The sequence below is a fragment of the Toxoplasma gondii genome, chromosome X, assembly GCF_000006565.2.
Source record: "Toxoplasma gondii ME49 chromosome X, whole genome shotgun sequence".
NCBI lineage: Eukaryota > Apicomplexa > Conoidasida > Eucoccidiorida > Sarcocystidae > Toxoplasma > Toxoplasma gondii.
In genome coordinates this window covers 892662-914180 of record NC_031478.1, presented here as the reverse complement: position 1 = coordinate 914180, position 21519 = coordinate 892662, and the positions used below count along the sequence as shown (strand labels likewise).

The 21519-nt window shown below is 47.7% G+C and overlaps 4 protein-coding genes across 4 annotated transcripts; 3 read left to right on the top strand and 1 right to left on the bottom strand.

Annotated features, from left to right (window-relative positions):
• Window positions 1-1299: 1299 nt before the first annotated feature.
• Window positions 1300-6050, top strand: TGME49_227570 (transmembrane amino acid transporter protein; the record flags this gene model as incomplete). The annotated part of the gene is made up of 6 exons (XM_002366349.2): window positions 1300-1645; window positions 2420-3046; window positions 3575-3639; window positions 3824-3961; window positions 4187-4333; window positions 4690-6050. 6 exons carry the CDS (start codon window positions 1300-1302, stop codon window positions 4960-4962), a joined length of 1596 nt encoding a protein of 531 aa, XP_002366390.1. The 3' UTR covers window positions 4963-6050.
• Window positions 6051-7482: 1432 nt separating this feature from the next.
• On the top strand, window positions 7483-13901 carry TGME49_227580 (transmembrane amino acid transporter protein). The gene is made up of 7 exons (XM_018780175.1): window positions 7483-8720; window positions 8958-9197; window positions 9627-10265; window positions 10573-10637; window positions 11014-11151; window positions 11728-11874; window positions 12254-13901. Exons 2-7 carry the CDS (start codon window positions 8966-8968, stop codon window positions 12533-12535), a joined length of 1503 nt encoding a protein of 500 aa, XP_018636070.1. The 5' UTR covers window positions 7483-8720; window positions 8958-8965; the 3' UTR covers window positions 12536-13901.
• A 1328-nt stretch (window positions 13902-15229) lies between these two features.
• TGME49_227590 (hypothetical protein) lies at window positions 15230-16290 on the bottom strand. Its single transcript, XM_018780176.1, has 4 exons — window positions 16091-16290; window positions 15841-15887; window positions 15416-15630; window positions 15230-15296 (listed from the first exon to the last, which is right to left on the bottom strand). The coding sequence occupies exons 1-3, from the start codon at window positions 16228-16230 to the stop codon at window positions 15593-15595; spliced, it is 225 nt and encodes a 74-aa protein (XP_018636071.1). The 5' UTR covers window positions 16231-16290; the 3' UTR covers window positions 15230-15296; window positions 15416-15592.
• A 1226-nt stretch (window positions 16291-17516) lies between these two features.
• On the top strand, window positions 17517-21264 carry RPL34 (ribosomal protein RPL34). Its single transcript, XM_002366352.2, has 3 exons — window positions 17517-17798; window positions 18698-18801; window positions 19751-21264. Exons 1-3 carry the CDS (start codon window positions 17640-17642, stop codon window positions 19890-19892), a joined length of 405 nt encoding a protein of 134 aa, XP_002366393.1. The 5' UTR covers window positions 17517-17639; the 3' UTR covers window positions 19893-21264.
• The last annotated feature ends 255 nt before the right edge of the window (window positions 21265-21519 follow it).

Genomic DNA, 21519 nt, shown 5'->3' with positions numbered 1-21519 from the left:
CGGTCTTAGCATCTGAAGAAAGACAAACTACGTAGTGTTTCTGCGTAGATTGCCCCATCCGCACGTTACGACTGTCTTACTGCCTTGCAATCGAAGTCGTCTGCGCACAGCAAATAACCATCTAAGAGGTTTTCATTCATGCACAATGCCCGTGGATGAAACGAATGACAAAGGATCGGTTACCCGAAACCGAACGTCGTGGCTATGTGGTTTCCAGCTGCTCGTGTGGGCAATCGCGTTCGCGCGGCTTCTACAATCACGTTATCTGCGTCTCGGTCGATCCGACCTGTTTTTGAGCTTTTCAGATTTTTTGACGAATCGTCATCGTCCGTGGAATTCGAGTTTTTGAAGAGGATGACCGACAAGAGCTCATTTCTTGTTTTACTGCGACCTTTGGCTCAAACAAAACGACTTAGAAAAGTGTTGTTGTGTGTTTTTCTCTTGCTTTTTGCAGCAAAAGGTTTGCAAAAGGTTTTTATGTCCATCAGTTTTTCGACGTGTTCTCGTTTTTCCACTCTATGAAACACGATTCATAAGGCTATCTTGGCTGGTTCTGTGTTCCGTTTTTTCCCGCCGCTGAAGTGTGGAGAGAAACACGCCTTTTGTGGTTCGCTTTTCCTCGCGTCACCATTCACAAAAATAGCAGGCAGGCTTATTTCACCGATGCTTCTGACGTTTTTCCTACATTATCTGCAGTCGCAGGAATAAACATATTCCACGCAACATACGCGTCCCAAGCCGTGTGTGGATTCCGCTCTGTACTGCATTATCGGGCTCATATGTGTGTGCTCGGCCATTATTTCATTTGCTCGTTCGAAAATATTGCAACTTTTTTCGCTATCTGAAGACGCGTGGCCATAAGCTTTGAGGGTGAGCGTATCCCGTCTTTTAACTTGCGGTCTTTTGGTTGTGCATATATATATGTATATTTGCTTATCCGACGTGCGAACATATCACAGATACCGAATATTGTTCTTTTCGTTGAAAGAAGAAGCAGCCAGTCTGCGTTGCCTCTTCGGGTGGTCTCTGCTTGCCATCATTTCGTCGGCTTAGAACGAAACGTCCTTTAGTCGCATTCACCGCCTGGGTTTAGCACTGACACATTCGGCTCGCGGTTTCATCTGCGTTCGTATTCGTGTTCCCTTTTTGTTCTCTGAAGACAGTCGAAAAGCCGTCAAAGTTTTCTTCTGTCGCGTTTTCCGCGTGTGTAAGGTTCTGTCTTTTGTTCGAAAATACCTGCCATGGGAAAGGCAGGTGACGTTCTAACTGGCCTTTTCTTTGAAAGTGACGGAAGGAGCAATGGAAGTGACGGCTCAGCGGGTTTGTGCAGACATGAGCACCTCAGGAGAAATAGGATCCGAGCTCAAATGCCTCGCATTTTCTCTAGAGAAATGTGGCCAGACCGAAACGACAGATTCTCAAGAAAAGGGGTTTTTCTCGGGTGCGGAAGGAGAGCCCGAAACCGCAATTGCGGACCTTGTAGATATCGACTTGGAGGCAGGAAGTCAAGCTGAAAATGATGAGGGCAGTGCCAGGGGGAAATACACAAAATACACAACACGGAGTAGTACATCGGGAGGTTCCGCTGATTGCCTATTCGACGACGGCGATGCAAGCAGTATCAACGGGTCGGTTGTAGAAACAAGTAAGCCAGACAGCACAGCATGCCACTGCACGCGTCGTTGTGTGGCTGCACTCCCTGCTCACAAGACGTGGACTAGTGTGTATTCGTGCATCTGGTGATATATAGATGAATCTCGAGAAGCATGTTGATGAGCTTCTGTCTTGCCTAGACCCAGCCATTTCCACATCATGGGAAACATGCTTCTGGATTTACGTTTGCGCCTGCATAGGCGACCTTGCAAATTGGTGTGAGACACACAGGTGCACAGCAAGCATATATGGATGCATGCGTGTTGATATAGTTATGTTCTGGATTGAAAACGTTTCTGCGTCTTTGTACAGACCCTGCATGTATATTCCTCTTCGTATAACAGAATGCATTTTATACCGGACACCTTGTCTCCTTTTCTGAATGGAATATACCACCCCGAGAGGTTTCTCTCTTGGCCACGTGCAGGTCACAATAAACTCCGTTGCGCTGAAAAGTTGCGTTTTGACAGACACGAAACATTCACGATATGCTTGTTGTAAGATTGTTGTTTTTCGGTCCAGTCTCTCTGCCACTTACGAAACTACAGTACACGCGTATATCTAGACCCACGAAGAAGTATGGCTACGTGTATATCGGTCGAATCTTTTCCTTCTGTGGTAATCCTTTTTACTTTTCGTCAGGATTCGTCTGGCAGCTTCGAGTTGTCGCGTTGATGTACACTTTGCTTTTCCTCAATTGTGGTACCGGCTTCTTTCTCTCGCCTCGTTTTTACTGCGGTTGCCTGTTTGTGTCTTGTTCCTGCAGACATCGGCGTGCTGGATGAGAAAAAGAAGACTGCGACGGCGAGTACGGCCGTCGTGATTCTAAAGTCGTTTGTGGGCGCCGGGATTCTGTTTCTTCCCCATGCGGTGATGAAGGGAGGATTGATTTTTTCTCTTTGTCTCCTTGTCGGGGTCGTCGGCCTTGCGCTGTACTGCATGCACGTATTGATCAAGTGTTGTGAGCCGGGAGCCGCAGAGAGCTACGAAGAACTCGGAGAACAAGCCTTCGGCGCATGGGGAGGCATGGCCATTGAGTCATGCGTCTTTATTTCTCAGCTGGGCTTCTGCACCATCAACGCAGCCGTCGTTGCAGGCAACCTCCGGGATGTGATATGGAGTGCTACACAGTGTTCGCCGGACTTCCACCTGCCTGTCAAAGCTCTCATCTGGTGTGGAGCGATCCTCTATATTCCGTTCAGTTTAATCAAACACATCAAGTATCTCGCGCCCCTCATGCTTGTAGGCAACATCAGCACAGTAGTCGGGGTTGCCCTTCTGATGGTCTGCGTCGGGATGGAGGTGGGATCCAACCACGGAATCAACGAGGTCGATCTCGTCAACACCAGCAATTGGCCTCTTGTCCTCGGAACGAGCATCTATCTGTGGGAAGGTAAGAACACAGACTCAAGGACACGCCTCTCGGGCCATCACTTGCGCTACGTACATGCATAAATACGTATCTCCTATACCTAAGTAGCCCTATGCTTCTTGGTAGATTAACATATTGAACGAGGTCCGTTCCATTATTTATCGATTCGATCACTAATTTCTGTGTAAAAAGGTTCCTCGTGCTTATGTGGGCCGCATGCATAAACGACCACTCGCCGTTCACGTTTAGGCAATCCTTTCGTCACTGCGTCGACAAGATGGCTTAGGTTTGTTGCATGTATGCATGCGTGTGTTTGTCTGCGGGTACAGGGTAGCTTTGTAATCATGAGAGGAATGAACTTCTTTCGGTAGAAGACTCCAAAACCAAACTTTTTGATTTTCTCCTTTGCTCATGCACGCGTCTGGGACCTAAAATAATCTTTATTGACGTGTTCTTGCAATCCATTCGCCTCAAGTACATGTATTTTGACTTTGCTAAGTGTCTTGCTACAACTGAAACAGCGTTTCGTTTTTGCTTGCATTTTCGCAGGCGCAGGCATGGTGTTGCCCATCCGGAAGTCTTCGAAGAAAGCTGTTCAGGATAATTTCTCCAAGGTAAGAGGGCATTGCAAACAGCGGATGCGATTTTCCTTTTTGTGTTTCGTACGTGTAGGCCATCGACATTTACATGAAACATTTTATGCGTAGATACCAACGCGCGCATATTGACACACTTGCGTTTATGTTTGGGAGTTTCACATCTGACTTACAAACATGTGATTGTGCATTGCTTGTGCAGCTGCTCATCGCTTGCCTGGTGGCGCTGGTTATCACGTACATGGTCTACAGCGTCACGTGCAACTTGGCCTTTGGAAGACACCTAGAAGTTGTCATTCTTTCGAATCTACCATCGGGCGTCCTCGGCCTCTCCGTCCAGGTGCGTATGGCTTACTCCGTTGGTGATTTGTTGTTTCCGGATACTCGAGCTTCAGATTGTCGCCGTGAGCCGCCCTGTGGTTATTCGTGCGACTTAATTCTCGGACAGCTGGCGTCCGAAGATTTGCAGATGCAGTCATGCTTTTTGGTTTACCTAAGCTGCAGTTGCACAGATCATCCTGAATAGTTTTTTTTGGATTTGTGCTCCCCATTTCGGGTTTTTCAGACGATTTTCGCATTCGCCGTCCTGGTCACCTACCCGCTGATGCTTTTCCCAGCGAGCACGATTGTGGAACAGCGACTGCTGTCGGTCGTCAACGTCTCCGACCGCGTCCTCAATTGGGTCGTGGGACCTACGATTCGCATCTCCCTTGTAAGTTCTCTATTCTGACGCTTATTTCCAATTTAAGTTGCTTTTTGCCAGCACCACGTGCTGAGGCAGGACAGCATGCGCATGCGAGTGCAGGGGCCTGTACATGAATTTAGAAGCGAGGAAGGAATGAATCAGAGACATATGCTTATCTGTGCACGTATGCATAATCTTGCGTGCGTATGTCTTTACCAGAGCCGCATGGACGAATGGCAGTGCGGGGTTGGGTGCAAGTCGAGATGCGTGTGAATATATGAATCGCTACATCCATTTGTACTAGTTTTAGATGGGCGGGTGTAAATAATATATATCAGTATATTCGTTGGTATTTGTGACTGTTGTTTCGTGGTGTTACGCAGGTCATCTTGACACTTGGGCTGGCGACATCAGGTCTTCAGCAATTGGATAACGTGGTGGCACTGATCGGCGGCGTGTGCGGCGTTCCACTCTCCTTCATTTTCCCCGTGCTTCTTCACATGAAACTGAGAGGAGACAAACGCATCGCCTCGAAACTTCTCCATTGGTTTATTGTTCTCGGAGGCTTTGCGATACAAGTTTTCTCCATCACATGGACAATCAAATCTTGGCACGGCGTCGACGACTACCCCGCACGTTGCAGCGGACAAGTTTGATTCTTCAGCGGGATTGAGAAGAGAGAGGCAGAGCTGCATACAGAAAGGTCACAACGGGGCGGTTAACTGCAACGAGAAAGAGGAACAAAAGAACCAGCGGATGACGCACGGGTTGACGCGGGCATGGTCGGAGTTTTATATTGAGGAACGATACACAATTATATATTATATGCACACGCCCGACCACTGAAATAGATATGTGATGCACTGGAATCCACAATAGAACAAGATTATGCACGCATGCACATATGCGCGGGAGACGAATACCCATGAAGCCCACAACACGAAATGTCTTTTAAAAAGAATCGTTTTCTTACGTTTTCACGTGGGTAAAGGATGGAAAGGAAGGGCTGACAAGGGACGAATTAAGGTTTCTGCTGTACCAAGCAAACGCGCATTGTTTTGTGTTGCTGATGGAGCAATTTCGGGCAACGGCACCGATACGACCCCAGGGACATGACGACATTTTCTGCATGGGTGTTTACAAGTACATGTCTGGATGTAGATGTAAACAGTTGCACACGAATATATATATATATATATAGAGAGAGAGAGAGAGATGCATCTATGCAATACGAGATATGCATGCACCGGTACATGGCAACATGTGGAGATATATTCAGGGATTACATGCTCCAAGGGGTGTTGTATGAATAAGCAGCGGTCGTGTAGTTGCAGGCAGGTTTCGGTTTCTCTTGGCATCGCGGCTGTCAACGACCCGGGTAATTCTTTTTTTCGTTCGTCGTCGCGTTGCTGATTTTTTATACGAGGCGTGATATATATCAACATACGTATCTAGGTGTGTGTGTATCAAGATTTAGAAAGATAGGCAGAATCGTGCGTATAAATGTGTATGACAGACAGGAACCTGCTGTCTGCGCGTCATTTCATTACGTTGAAAAGAGGAAAGGAACCCAGAAGTAGATGAGCCAACAACGGTAACACTCGCCATCAGAGATACGTTTTTCTTGTGGGAGTGGTTTCGCAATGAGGTCCTTGTCATAATTCAGGAACTCGATACGGTCTTGTCTTCTTCTTTTCTTAGTCTAATGTGTCTGCACGGCGGTGAATGTGGTTTAATACTTTACAAGAAAGACTGCGTTCGGAACACAGAGACGGAACTGTTCTATGGACCGGTTGAGAAAGCTGGTACGACGTGATACGGTGCAAACAAATTAGATGTACATCCACAATCTTTCTCCATATTGCACATATGCATATACTTAGTGTATGGACAAGTTTTAGCTTGAATAGCCCTAACACTGCTTTATGCTAGTGTAAGTACCTTTGTAGACGCAAAGCGCATTCCGTCGACTCCCACCAACGCAGCGCATATGTATGTTTTTGCAGCAACATATATTATCACTGCTGCTCAAACACAGATGTCTTGATGGGATGGTAACGATGTGGGCTTGAAAAAATTGCCGAGGTCACGAGGGCTCCGAAAAACTCGAGACGCTAAGCGTCAGACGTTTTGGGAGATGCGTATGGCTGACTACGGGGGGAACGCAAAGTGCTAATCACTATCTTGGAAGTAGTAATCAGAGTTGTTCTTTGACTTTTGCGTCTTGCCACCATATCAGCGGGACGTATGCACTCTGAAATTAAACAGCAAAAGGCATTCGTTTTTGCATGTCAGCTTGAGGTGAGGAAATCTGAACCAGGGATACTCTCTTCGTCAAACATTCTGAATTCTTGATATCCATGCAGGAGGCGGAGGTCACGAAGAGCAAATCGCTCAGAAATGAATCAGCAGAAGGACACTGTGGAAGGGAACGGAAGAGACTGGCCACCAGGAAGAAAAGTGACAGAAACGGAGGTGACCGAAAGACCGAAGGCGACTCGCTTGGGCTCTTCCTCTTTTTCGTCTCCGTGAAGGCAAGGCGCACACAAAAAGAGCAGAGCGTTCATCTCCCACTAAAGGACCTAAGACGCGTTAAACCACAACCTACGGGGCGGGGAGCACCTCCTCAGGTACTCAGTTCCTTGCGTACTGTTTTGTCCTTTGCTTGTCATTCCTCCTCTCCCTCGGGCAACACTATCGCAACCAAGCCACCGTTCTATCTAGCGGCATGCAGTAGGCCATTGCATTATAAATCGTCCTTGAGGAACCAGCAAGAGTTTTTCTTTTCTTTCTTTCCCCTGTACTCTGGATGTGTTGTACGCTTCTCGCTACCGTTCTTCCTGCTCACGTTGATAAGGAAGACGGCCAAGCTGTTTTCGTTACCATGCACCAGCATCTGCCTCCACCCTGCAAATATAGCACCGCATCTTACACAGTCTGCAAACATAGCGGTTGCTTTCCTTTAAGATCACCGAAATTTTAGAGAGGGAACAATACCGTACTCCCAGCATCGAGTTGGTTCATCGTCGGCTTGGTCCTTGCTTGTTAGCCTCTTCCCCCCTACAAATTTTGAAGGCGACTTTTGAGGAAACTCAGGATGCATAAATGTAGAAAGACGTTTTGTGATTAAGCCTGTCTCAAGGCAGCTCTCTCTTTTCGTGTCGATTTCCCTGTCTGGAACTCTAAAACGGATAACCTGCTCCCAACCCTTATTCGCATGGGCGTAAGTAGAAAGGTGAAACCTCTATGGAAAAAGAGAATCGATCTGACGCATTTCTGCATACGTGTGTCTGTTCATCCCTGAAAAGAGCTAGCTCAGCTTCCGTAGCGCACGCGTAAGACTGAACCCCGTCTCTCCCAAGTCCAGTCGATTGCGGAAACAGAACGCGGCTAGTTGCTTTCGCTTCTGTGTGTCGTCTCAAAAAGTGTACCACTTCCTCGCCTGAGTAGATCCCGCAACAGTATTGAATGAGGCGGTACCGCATTCGCTTTTCCTTGTTTTGCTCCTAATTCTTTTTTCTCTAGAAGAAGAGAGACAGACGACTTCTCCTCTTTCGGTGTAGAGTAGCAAACGTACCCGCTCTTCCTACTCGAAAACGGGTGTTTTATTCCCTTGTCCTCTTGTCTACGTTCGCCTCAGCCACGTGCGGTCTCTTCCTTTATTACGTTGCGGAGGCAAGGAAAATTACACAGTAGTGAAGACGCTTCTAAACTTTCCCGGGGACCTTTTTTCTGTAGTCTCTCTGTTGTCTTACTGTTGAGAATTGGAAAAAGCCAGGCATGACGTGACTTGAGCAATCGCTTACTTTCGGGTTTCAGGTGGGCCCTGGTGTGCGAGATTGGTGCTGCGACTTGGCACATGATCACCGTCAAATTACCTGCGTAGAACAGGCAGTCTGTCTGTATTCTGAGCAGCATTTCAAATGTCCTCTCCGTCTAGTCATCGCGACGCCGTACGGTCATGACCTTTGATGTTTTTACAAATGTGTTCCCTCTCGAATAAGGGAGAGGCAGCCGCCGTGCACTCTGTGTGTGCGTGTTGTTTTGGCTTAGGCTTCGTTTTTTGTCAAAGACAAGGTTTTTCTCCTTTCACTCCGGCCTCCGTCTTGTGGTTGCCCCTTTCTTTGCTCGATGTTCAACGCTTTTGCTTTCTGCTCGCCTTTTTAGGCTCCCTGTGATGCTTTTCTTCGTAGTCCACTAGTTCTTGTTCGGCAAGGAGCCGAGGGTTTGCCTGTCGTAATTAATCTTACGCGCTTGCTGTTGTTTGTCCCATCTTATCCGTGGTTGTCCGTCCGCAGTTTTCTTTCCCATGTTGCAAAAGCTTCTCTTTGGCATTCTTTGGACAGAAAAGTCTCGTGCCGTGCCAAACGCGGTGAAGTCTGTGAGACTCGTTTCCCCGCTCTTTTAAAACCAGGTTAGAGTTCTTGAACAGGAAGATCGAAAGGAATGTGACATCTCCCGGATGTACTACAGTTTCCCAGCCTTCTACAAGTCGATACATCACTTATTCGCAAGATGCTTGTATCTTTTTCTGCCGTGTTTGATCCGTGATTTTCCACCGTTGCTCCCTGGTTTGTCTTGCGCTTCGTATCATTCTTGGTTTCGCCTCTCTCTCTGTCACATGCTTCCCGTTGCTTTTGTCTGTCTGCAGAGCCAGAGATGATGGCAATCGAATCGGGTCACTCCAGTCCTGGAGTCTCTGTGGAGATAACAGACCTCCACAGTTCACATGATACTACGTCAGAAGAGCTTCAGGAGACAGTGGCACATACACGAGATGGAAAAGTTATAACATTTCTACATCCTTCGCCCACTGACTTGCAGGTTCTTTCCTCTGAATCCGTTTCTCGGAGCCTTTCCTGCCGAGATTATTTTCTCGCAACGAAGACAAGTAATATTCCTGAAGCAAAATACGGAAACCATAAATTCTGGTGGTGTTTCGGTGTCTGTGCGTCCTCGCCGTTGAAAACGTTCAGTGCCTTAGTGTCAGAGCATGCGGCATATACGTGAACACAGACAAAAGGGAGTATACTTAAAACTATGCATATGTGTTGAGTTAGTGTTCGAGGAAGCAGTGAGCGTGTGATATTTCCTTTCAGCGTCGCAATCCTGCCATGGACATAATAATTTTATGCCTGTGAACATACTCGCGCATCTGTCTGTGTATATATACATATTGATAGATAGATAGATAGATCTACGTGTTTCGTTTGGTCGATCGATCTCTTGAGTGAATTCATTCCACTCGACTAGGGTATCGCTACTGTGATTCTGTTTTTTGGCATTTCTTTCGTTGCTTTTTGTTTCCGGTTTTGTTCAGATGAAGGTGCGCCGATTCAACACCGGCATAAAGTGAAGTCGACTGGCGCCTTTGGCACGGGCGTGATTATCTGCAAGGCCTTCATGGGGAGCGCCTTTACTTTGCTCCCTTACGCCGTCATGAAAGGCGGCCTTATTTTCTCTTTCCTCATTTTAGCTGGCGTCCTTGTTCTCAGTGTGTACTGTATGGAACTGCTTTTGGAATGCTGTGAAGGCGACGCGTGCGCTACATACGAAGCTGTTGCCGAACACGCTCTAGGGAGATGGGGCAGAACTTTAATAGAACTGTGTGTTTTTTCATCGCAGGTGTCATTCTGTTCTGTTTACGCTGTAGTCGCGTCACGATATCTACGCGATGTCATTCTAGTCACCGCGGGATGCTCGCCCAATGTGGATATATCTGTAACCACAATAATTTGGTGTCTAGGAGTATACTTTTTTTCTCTCAGTTTCGTAAGAAACATGACGTACCTCGTACCTCTTTTGTTAGTGGGAAATATGGGGACAATTTTCGGCATGTTCATCCTTATTGTTGCCGTCGTTGTTCAAATGAGCCAACAACGAATGGTTCGGTCGGTCGAATTGTTCAATTTCGACGGATGGTCTCTCATTCTGGGAATGAGTATCTACCTCTGGCTAGGTAGGCACAGTCCCTCAACGTGTGCATATTTATACATACAGATATGAACACAGTTATAGACACAGGTACAAATTTGTAGACACGTTCCTTTTTCTGTTGAATTTACATACGCAGGCGCGTCTTCGGTAGATTTCCCTCAGAGGAAGGTGTCGTCAGACATGTGCATTCAGTTAGATAACCAGTGGCTCTGAACAAATGCCTCTTCCTTAAACAGTATATGGGTGTGTACGTTTACCTGCACATACGAGATGTGCACACCATCAGGGTATGAACGCGCATGCTGTGCTGGTTTGTTGCTTTTCGATAGGAGCTGGCCTGATTCTCCCCATTCGCAATACAGCGAAGCCCGCCGTTCAACAGAAATTTTCCCAGGTTAGAGCAACTACAGGTGTGAACCTTTTAAAGGCATTGCTGTGTGGTGATGTTCTCGACAGTGGTGTGTTTCCTCATTGTCCTGGCACGCGCAGCTCTGGAGCGTATGTTGTCTGTTCTGGTGCGTAAGTATGTGGTGATATATGCATAGCTACATATATGTCCCCATTTTCATACTTCTCTGAACATTAGTTTGTTTTACTAGGAATAATGTGTATACCCTAAACTTTCCAGTACATGCAGAGGCAACTGAACAGTCATCGTGATACAAGAAAAATAATATCGGAATGTGCATTAGTGGCGGTCTGTAAGAGGGTTTCCCGCACAAAGGCTTCAGCCGGTAAAAATTGTTTTCCTGTCTTTGCTGTGTATTTAGCTTCTCATTTCTAGTCTCACAGGCCTCATATTGCTGTACGTCGTGTACAGCACGATTTGCGTTCTTGCATTTGGCAAGGATGTGAAAGAGATTATTCTCTCCAATCTCCCTTCCGGTCCTCTGGGAACCACTATCCAGGTGATCACTTCTGCAGGTTCCCGATATGCATATATATATATATATATACATATGTTCTATTCGTTGCGCATGCACCACATACTCGTCGGGAGAAATTTGACACAGCGTTACATGTTTGTTTGGACCAAGGGCTGTGGAAATGCTGCCTGTGTATGCACATACATACATTTGCACATATACATAGGTGTAGGTGTGTATGAGCGTACACATTTGTAGAAGTAGTGCGTTTGTACGCCCGATTCTGTTGCGCTATTCTGGAGCTAATCCTGGTCATGAAGGTACACGCGGTTATCCTCTAACTGCGTAAGTACATGAAGACATATATACATAAACACATCTGCTGCAAGTGTCGCAACTGTTATCCTTTAAACTGTTTTGTGAAAAGCTCGGACGGGACAATACACATGTCAAATGAGAGATGCAGTCTGTTGACTGTACGTATATCTGTATGCATATATGCAGACATTCGTGCATGCACACATACAGTTGAGCCCCTACGTTCGTATTCACGTGGGTGATTATCCTGTTGATGGCGAGACTCTTTGTCCTAGCTTTTGTTGTCGTTTCCTCTGCCAGGCAATCTTCGTCATTGTCGTTTTATCTACGTATCCGCTAATGCTCTATCCAGCCACTGGCATCGTTGAGGAGAGACTCCTCCCGTATGTTGTGACCTCATGTCGATGGGCGCTGCAGCTCGCCAGTGTGACCATTCGCATTATCCTTGTACGTCCCAAAGAAATAAACATTACTAGCTCCCTGGAGCTTCTGTGCAAATGTCTGTGTGTGTATACAGACACACGAAAATAATTCAGGTGCTTGCTAATGTAAATGTAGTTGTGGTACATGTGAAGCAGAGGCCATCTCTTTGCTTGGTGTCATTGCCGTTCTCAGTCCGAAACATGTTAAGGGAATGAGATCATATTTCCATTATGTGTAGTATTACTTCAGTAGGTATCTACCTGTGCGTGTGGCGCAAACAACACTCGATGTGGGCTCGGATCGTGTTTCCCCTTGCAAATAATGTTTGTTTTTGAAAATGTCCTCTCCACGAGTGTATCCGCGGAATTGGTCACGTGGTATGCTTTTCCTCTGGCTTTTTCAGGTCCTCTCCACCCTTGCAATGGCCACATTGGGGAAGCACCAGCTAGGAGGGCTTGTGTCGTTGATTGGAGCGGTATGCGGCGTCCCTCTTGCTTTTATTTTTCCCGCACTGATGCACCTGAAGCTCAGAAGACCGCAGCAGTTTCTGCGGCGACTGTCCCACTATCTCATTGTTCTTAGTGGCTTTGCAGTCCAGGGCTTCTCTGTTTACAATACAATATCGGGCTGGCACCGCAAATCTGACTACGGCAGCGCTTGCCCAAATGTGAATCTAAGCGACTAACAGGAGAAAAGTAGCGCATGTCACGTGGATTGACTGGGTCAGATGGAAGAGAAAGAGTATGACGTTGGTTAGTTATCCGCTCCAACGAGCGGAAGAGCTGGAATGGTGAACAGTTGCAGATATACATATTTAATCGTGGAAAGGTGCACTGTCCCCTTCTCACTGCCATTCTCCCACTGTTTCAGGTAGACGGAGGGTGGGTAACGCTTAAGCATTGTGAATGATTTTGTGCAGGCATTTGAGTGTTCGGGAAAATGGACAGAGAATATAACGAAGGTAGACGGTGTGAGGCCTCTTACGAGATGATTTTACTCGCAGTGGTTGTCTCATTTTGATATAGGTATGAGACGGGATTTGCCATTGATTTAGTGTGTCGTCTGTAGAGGCGCGGTACACATTCCTCTTTAATGCGTCTTAGCAAAGGTGGTGTTTCAGGGACGGCTGAGTTCAGCGAACAGTAAGGGAGAGTCGTTGCGTGGCGTTCACGCGTTTGGTTTAAAAGGGGACTAGGATCGCGTGCCTAGACGGTAAATCGAGGACACACTAAGAGGCGAATCTTGTTGTTTGATCTTGTAAATTTTTTTGAGGAGGCGTTGCCTCGAGGAGACTTTGTCGCCGCGTAGAACGGTTTTTTTTCCATGGCGGAAGAGGTGCCACGGCATCCGAAGAAGCAGTCACGGTGTCATAGTGTCCCGGTCCGTTTTGTTTGTCCACGCACCTGATGCATGAAAATTGTGTGCAAACCTGATCAGATGAATCGACCAACTTTCCCTGATATACCCCCGGAGCGCGGTAGGCCCCCTATTTTGCTGCCGCTTGTTCGATCACGTGCCTCACACCGTCGATTAGTAGTATAAGCACCAAGGGAAGAGGGAGTTCCTGTGTACGAATCACACGCACGCAACAAGCCACAACCTTTCGCTCGGCATATCGTTCATATCCTTTTGTGCTTGTCTTTCTCTCGGGACATTCCAAAACGGCATTGTCAGCTCTCTCACCGCGGCTCCAACTGTCGCTTTTGCACGTGTGCCTCCGCAAATTACAGCCTTGTCTCTCATTGTGCACCAGAGTGGTTTTGATATGGGTGTTGGCTCTCGTATCAAACCAGAGAAGGTTGTCGCGCATGCCTCAGTTTACTGTGTGTTGTAGAGAACACAAGACTTCCGGGTGATCCTGTAAGTAATAGAGACCGAAGGCTTAAGCTAAAAATCTATATATGGACTCCGAATCATTCTGTTTCTTGTCTGCATTCTGAGATTTATGATGATGAATGAAGTTCGCTCAGGCAGTGATGGCGACATAGGCACAAGACAACTTCTCTTTCTTACTGCAGTCAATCTAGGAAAATGGATGGGCGAGGATATGAGGATATTTTCAGAACTGCTATTCACTGGTGGTGCACACATCGGTGTGAAAATAATGCAACGGGGGATGATTCTGGGAAGAATCGTTCGGATATCGGACGCGGCGTAATAACCTTGTGCCGGTTATACAGATGTGTAATTACATGCGTAAATACATAGTGTGTGAGAGAACGAGCACAACAAACATCTATGTGACTCTCGTTAACAGGGACACTGAATTCGAAAGCCCGTATAGTTTGTCACGTCGTGTGACTAGCAGAATCACAGCAACACACAACGAGATGTTTCACTGATTTCCCAGTTTGCAGCATGAACAAAAGCTTCCATTACTACGCATACGGGTGTCTGCGTGTTGGTAAGCCGCTGGACTAGATGGAAATGCCACGCGCTGTGAGCGTCATGATCTCCTGAGTCATAACCGACTGTCGTATCCCGCGCCAAAACCGGTTATGATGGGTTGCCGGTAACGACTTCTCGTTTCACCTCCCAAAATGGGACGCGGTGGCACGAGAATAACTACCGCTGTAATACAATTTATATCGTGCACCGCTTGAGAAGAAACTCACATGCCTTGCCCCAAGTTGTGGGGCCTCCCATTTTTCACTTGTGGCCTGTGCTCTCTGGAGCAGCTACGACAGCTAGATACAGCCATATACGTCTCAGTAAAGCAATATCCGCCAGCCTAACACAAGGAACACTGAGGAGAAGCACCTTCAGTTTCCTGAGTCTATAGGTGATGGGATGTTATTTTAAAACAGCGAGGCTATCGCGCGGCTGACTTTCAAGTGCCGACACGATGTATGAGAATCCGTCGTTGACTTTTTCTGTTGGTTCCTTTAAGATTCTTCTTATTGCAAACGAGCAGAACCAGATACGTTCATTGCATAAATAGGAAGCGAATCACTGCAACCAGGTGCTGCGAAATTTCTTGAAAAGCAGTTGTTGTTGTAGATGCGACAAAATGGCTTGGACTACGGTACAGAAAAAAGGCGATCGCCCGCCAGACTACGTGCCCGATTGCTGCAGTATCTGAGCCAAGACATTCGCCGTTTCGGATTTTTTCTGGTGATTCGGCGTGTGCATTACCATCTGCTCCCGAAGGTCGGGAGGAGCTTGGTAGACTTCTTGAGCGTATATAACCCTACAAACGACACACAAGAACGAAAATACCAGCGGTTTCTATTCGGCATCAGTTGAAAAGAAACACGAGACCCGTGTGGAAATGTTGCTCTGGGGCGTGTAGAAAAAAGACGTCGTAAAACACCAAACCCCTAACAAACAGTTGTTAGTCTTCTAGATTGTCACTTTTCTCTGGATGCTCTTACCCCTCTGGGCCGCGAGGTTCTTTTATTTCGGCATCTGTAGGGATACTGACCATTACCGCGTGGTTGAAATACCTGCGCAAACAGCAGGAAGCAAAGATCGCCGGACCCGTCCATTATTGCTGCATTCGCTGACAAGCAAATTCTTGTACAACTATATCGGAAAGAAATCTAGAAGGGAAGGTTCATTTTACCAGGGGGGATAATTTGTTGGTTCCGGATATTGGCGGTAGCGATATCTGTAGGGTCCATGGTAACGTCCACGTGCATCCTTAAGTGCTGCATCCAGAGAAGTTCTACTTTTATCGGCGTCGCGTCGATAAGTCTCAGTAAACTTGTCCACTTGGTCAAAAGACCTCACATGCTCGAACTCAGGGAGCCTGTACTGCCTTCTCGATTGTCGACGAACCTGAAGAATCCATAACAGCACCGTAGCCATGGAAACTGTCCGAAAACGGGGTCACGGTTACGCCAACATGAATGTGTGTGACCACAAACGCAATTGACATAATTCATCAGTATGGGTCTGAGATTGAGTTGGCAAGTTTTTCGCTGTGAAGATGAACTGTTCAGTTTTGGTTTGCGGCAGAACACTGAGTTGAAACCGTAGACGCCTCACTTCTGAAACAGTCGAAGTCGCTGCTTCTGCCTGATTTGGTATCAACCCTGTAAAATATTGAGCCAGTAGAAAGAAGACACAGATGGTTGTTTGAGCCTCAGGTGAGCACCCATGCTACGTTCCGCTGCAGACGGGTGGAACAACCGACATTCTAATTCCCAGCGGGCGATGACAGTTTCCACATAGTTTAGTCTGACTTTCGGTGTTAGCTAAAGACATGGATCTGAACCACGTCAAAATTTCTACCCACCTTTGAATACGCCGACAGCTGCTTTCTTCCGGCGACCTGTAGTACTCACCGGAGAGGAAATTGAGGCTACATGTCCAAGCCACAAACACCGGAAAAAATATTGTTGCTCTGATGAACCTATAGACACCTGACCGTTCCATGGTGCTAGAAAAAAAAGGGTAGACGAACTGTTTCCTCCTCACGAACTCAATAGTTTTAACAGCAGTCACACGTGTGGCTAGCTTTTGACCGCCTCACTTGACAGGTACCCTTCAAGAATTCGACTTGGATGCGCGAGCAAACGCTCACAGTTATGCCAGGGGCCTATTATGTGGAGGGTTTCACTTCTTCTTGGTGATGCGGAAGAAGTATCCCTGTACGTTCAACCAAGTGGCGAATCATTACAGCCACCGGCGGCTGTGTCTGATATTTGATTTGCAGAAGCCGGCTCCCACATTCTGATTCTTTCTCGGTAACAGCCACCTTCGTCATTTCAGCGACCGAGCTCATATTTGCCTATCACCTAACGTGACAGGAAACAATGCCACAACAGGCTTCGCATAACAGGGTCTGAAGCTTATTTCACCTCTCTACGATAGTGGCAGTCGCAAATCAGTGTAGCCGTTGTACTCTCTATTGGGTGCTTCACCTAGTACACCTAGCCATCGCTTTGACTTCGACAAAGACTTTAGGAGGCATAAGCTCATCTAGAAGATAGGGTGTGGCTCCCTATTTACGGAATTTAATCCTCTCGTGACCGTTTGCTTATCGAAGGCAGGGAAGGGTTAAGTGCTGGTAGCAGCTCCGGCTTTGAGGTCAGCAACTTAAATCGCCTCTCTTTGGAAATGCAGTTATGACCGCCGCCAATCATCATTGCGAACATGAACAAGCCATTTACTCTCTGCAGCTTAGACTCCCCACGGCCACGTCATGAGGTCTGACGTGGACGACAACGCTGTCCTCGTGGTTGGTAGGTCTCATGGATTAACACTCGTTGCCCTTCCTGTGATAGCAGTGTGCCGTGCTTGGATAAGTTCAACCGACAGGTGTAGGAATAACACCCGGACCGGGTAATGGTACACTTCAGAGAATCTCAATTTGATACTGAATCTTGCACAGTGGCATGTTAGCAAGAGCACCATTTTGTTCAGTCTCTTCCACCTTTCGTTGTTTTGGGAACTTCAGCCCTCATTAACCTGCGCTGCACGAGCAGCAGATCTACGAAGGGTCCGGCGCTTGATTTCATGAGCTGTATCCGCTAGATTTCACTGTGATTCAGACGCTTCAGTAACGACAGACGTGAGCCTGCGAATGCTGCGTAATCCATCGTGCATGCAGTGTTTTTTAAGAAGACGGCGTGCGTTACATGCACGGTCGTCTTGCTTCGCAGCATGCGTTAGCCCCGCCCGCCCCATGAAGGCGTCTCCCTGCAGATCATCGCCGTGGCTTTTGTGCGGGGGACGGGTCAGAAGGAGCGAGCGTGCGCGCGCTTTTCTCTGGGTTGTGAGAGTCCCTTCAGACAGCGTTATTAATTCCGTTTTCCTTCGCTTTCTCTCCGGTTTTCGGCAAAATGGCGCCTCGTCTGGTTTACCGTCGTCACAACCACTATGCCACTGGCTCCAACCGAGTGCGCCGCGTGCGCACTCCTGGAGCAAAGGTTGTTTTCCACAATGTGGGCAAGCAGCCTTCGCGACCCAAATGTGGCAACTGCCATCGTGCTTTGCCTGGGGTGAGTTTTTCAGACTTTTCGAGCCTTGCTATTTTCCCGAGCGACGAACTGTGCCCCGCCTCACTCTTTCCCCAGAAGTCGACTGCATGCTATCCCACAGCGTTCAGAGTTTCGCGGCCCGCCTACCTGTAGAGTGAACCACGATTGCCTGTACACGACCGACATAATTGGAATGCGCCATGCCGATTCGATTATTGTAGTCGTTTGTCTTCAGTGAACTTGTGTTAACAGTGACATGCAGGCATATGCCCACTGACCCGCGTCCCCCTGAGAGGAGTCTCTCCCGCAGCCGCTGGCAACGTGGGCGGGCTGAAGAGTTGGGCTTACCTGCGTAGAAAACCTTTCGTTCGTCCAAAACGGCTCTCTGCCACGTGAATGATGGCCTTTCAGACTGGGTACATACTCCTGTCTGTTGTTTAATATGAGGACGACAACTGGGGCACACAGCGAGTTCCGTTGTAGTGTCTCGCATGGGGTAAAATCCCAGAGGCCACAGCCGACGTACCTTGAAGTGTGGCATTCGCCCCGAACTTAGGACGCAAAGTGTCACTGATCTGTAATTCTCTGTGACAGCACCGCGGCTACCGTCTTGCCAGTTTCGTAGATGTTGGCAAGAGCGGATTTCTACACCTCGCCCTGTCGACTTATGGAGACTAGTCGCATTGTGGAGGGCCCTTTGAGCCGTGTGCCTCGGATTCTGTACACGTGCTGTTTGTCTTTCTTTCATCGCTCTGCGCCGTCTTGCTGGTAGGGCAGAGCAACGATTAGACGCTTTGAAAGTGGAAGAGCAAAGAACCAACGTGTCGCTCCTGAAGTTGAGAGATGAAGTGAACGAATTGCTTCTTGTCAGGTAATGTTCTCTCACACGGTTCACTGTCCGTCTGTATTCTTTTCTGCAGATCCCCGCTGTTGCGCCACACAGACTGAGACTCTTGAAGAAGAGAGAAAGAACAGTCCACCGCGCCTACGGTGGCAGCCGATGCCACGCCTGCGTGCGTGAGAGGTAAGAGCGGCAAACTGCGTCTTTCAGAAGCTAGCGAAAGCGTGGTTGTCTGATGAAATCAAATGATTCGTTTCTGGGGTGCTAGGATAGCGGAGTTGAGGACGATAACCTCCAGTACTCGGTGTACCTGTACATGTTCATCGGAACGAGTGAAAGATTGTTGGAGACGGCACCCGGCAAACGCTCTTGCAGAAGCAGATATAACCACTTCCCCCGCGAAAACGTCAAACGGGAACGAGTACAAACTCTCGATGGTCGACAGGCGAATGCGTTTCCAGACTCTGTTTTTCACCGATCGTTTTGGCTAGTGCATGCCCTTTCCTTTATTTTTCTGACTCGTCGAAGGGAAAAGCGAACGCGGCCGTGTTCGGTAGAGACAGATTTGGTAGACATCATGCAGGCGTTTGAAGGAGCGACGCGTTTCCGGTGGTGTCGCAGTGGCGCAATGAGTAGGACAGTTGTATTCTTGTGTTTCTCCAGACATACTTTTGTTGCCCTTTTGTGGAGTGCCCTGGTCTCGCGTCTCGGATAGTGAAGGCCGGACGCGTCTCTACTGGGGCGTTCTTCGAGATGTTTTCTGAAAGGCGGCAGACGCTGCGTTGTTGCGGGGATGCCGCCCCCTCCTCCCCCCCTTCCCCATTTGTCGCTGGTTGAGTCAGGTGGATGCTTTTCGTTTGAGGGCAAACAGGGGGATAAAGTGCCTCTCGTTAAGTATCTGTTGGTCAAGAAGGGAGAGTCCTTGACGCCGCAGCCACACTGCCCGTTATTAGGTCCGAGTGGCGTCGCTAGTCCACTGGAAATAGACCAGTTGCGCCTTTTATTCATCATGGAGATTAGTAGTTTTCTCCCTTTTCCTAAATTTATCAAATAGTCTCGAAGCGAGAACATACTACTCCACCTACCAAGTGTTGAGGTGGTTTGTTCGCTGGCTTGTTCTCTGTTGTGTCAGAATTGTGCGTGCATTCCTTGTGGAGGAGCAGAAGTGCGTCAAGCAGGTGTTGCAAGTGAAGGAGAAGCAGAAGAAGGACGAAATGAAGGCTGAGTCGAAGAAGTCGAAGCAGAAAAAGAGCAGCAAGACCGCGAAGGCGTAAGCGGTTTCTTGTTTGTATCTAGACCTTCTTTTCTTCTTGTCTTCGTAAAACTCTCGCCAACACTTCCGTGAATTGTCTTCACACTGGACGACAGGAGAGACCAAAGAGGGAAAGAGAAAGGAAACGGAGGGCTATCACAACTGGCTCTGTAAGAGCAATCAGGGGAATCATGGAGGTGTGCGGAGAGACTGTCGCAGCGAGGAAAACAGCTCCGTCTCGTTTGTTTTCCTGCCGTCATGCTTCATGCACACCTGACATAATGGTCGGTCACCCGTGAAACAAAATTGTTCCGTAGAGACTTCAGGAAGTAGGGGCGTCTGGCCCTGCGGCGAAAAACTTTCTTGTTGCACTTGATAGTCAGTTCTCTGACCGAGGAGCAGGAACATGTGATCCGGCCTTTCGGGAGCCGCACTTGTTTGCACTACAACACGTCTTCTCAGTCGTTAGAAACGTATATAACAAATAGCGGTCGTAATCACTTGGAGGACGCGCTTCCTCTTTTAAGCTAGAGAATACCAGTCGTACAACGCGGAGTCTTGGTCGAGAATAGCGAACATTGCCTCAGTAAAACACTGCGGGAGAGAATCTGGAACTCTAGCAACGAAGCAGGGAAAGTAATAAAGGCATAGAACCATCCCCAGACGTGTGCATCTACAGACAAACAAGCGATCTCGTTGCCTAGGCTGCGCAGTAACACTCTGTTCAAAGCGGCTGAAAGGGTACTGTGTAAATTCGGAAGGCGATGGGCAGCGTACGTGACCTATTTCGCAGTACCCTGGTGGGAGAATCGGTTCAGCTGGGAGTCACTAGTATAATCACCAGTCCCATACTGGAACACTAGAAAATGTCAACCCGAAACCTTGTAATGTGCAAGCTGTCTCCCAGAAATATCGTTTTACTGAAGTAGGAAGATCAGGTTGCTTCGTAACCATTCTGTAAGGCTCCCGGCACCATTGGTTTCTCGCCCGCCACATGGTGAGCGCGACTGTCGCCACGCTCTTAAATCCCATGACAGGCCAACAAAGGCGTATCCGGCTGGGGCTATGCAGCGTACGATCCCTCGAAGATTCCACCAGCTCACCATTCCACGAAGTTAATGGAGTTTTGGCGGCGCTGCTGCCGTGCAAGCAGTTTTTAATGGACGCTCTACTTTTAAACTCGGTTCGTGCGGTGAACATACCAGTGAGTGGGAGATTAAATTGTTTCACCGGACTACATACGATGTAACATTTACAGTGTGGGTACAGCAGGTACGCACACTGGGTACCCAAATGAAGAAAAGTGGGAAATAAAGCTGCTAATCCTCCCGTGCTATGTCATTTAAAGGGAGACAGACGCAGAAGAGTGCCTTTATTGAGGAACAAGTACCAGGCACAGGACGATTATATATATATATATATATATATATATATATATATATATATAATAAGCGGATGCATACATACAGAAGTTTATATGTCAACAGACGTGCATGTTGTATCGGTGAAGCCTCGAATATTGTGCAATGCATATTCAGGGCTATCGTCACAGAAGACAGCAGCTGATTTTAGTCGGCTCGTTACAGGCACAACACCGTACCCCTTACAGATCATTTAGGGTCTAGGGAATAATTTCCTTCCTTAACATA

Excerpts from the sequence above, each read along its gene's own strand:
- TGME49_227580 (XM_018780175.1), top strand. The coding sequence starts at position 8,966 with ATGATGGCAATCGAATCGGGTCACTCCAGTCCTGGAGTCTCTGTGGAG. Across the intron at positions 9,198-9,626 it reads TTTTCTCGCAACGAAGACAA|ATGAAGGTGCGCCGATTCAA; the intron begins GTAATATTCCTG and ends GGTTTTGTTCAG. Across the intron at positions 10,638-11,013 it reads TTCAACAGAAATTTTCCCAG|CTTCTCATTTCTAGTCTCAC; the intron begins GTTAGAGCAACT and ends CTGTGTATTTAG.
- TGME49_227590 (XM_018780176.1), bottom strand. The coding sequence starts at position 16,230 with ATGGAACGGTCAGGTGTCTATAGGTTCATCAGAGCAACAATATTTTTT. Across the intron at positions 15,888-16,090 it reads AGCTGTCGGCGTATTCAAAG|GGTTGATACCAAATCAGGCA; the intron begins GTGGGTAGAAAT and ends AATATTTTACAG. Across the intron at positions 15,631-15,840 it reads CGACTTCGACTGTTTCAGAA|GTTCGTCGACAATCGAGAAG; the intron begins GTGAGGCGTCTA and ends TGGATTCTTCAG.
- RPL34 (XM_002366352.2), top strand. The coding sequence starts at position 17,640 with ATGGCGCCTCGTCTGGTTTACCGTCGTCACAACCACTATGCCACTGGC. Across the intron at positions 17,799-18,697 it reads GCCATCGTGCTTTGCCTGGG|ATCCCCGCTGTTGCGCCACA; the intron begins GTGAGTTTTTCA and ends TCTTTTCTGCAG. Across the intron at positions 18,802-19,750 it reads CACGCCTGCGTGCGTGAGAG|AATTGTGCGTGCATTCCTTG; the intron begins GTAAGAGCGGCA and ends CTGTTGTGTCAG.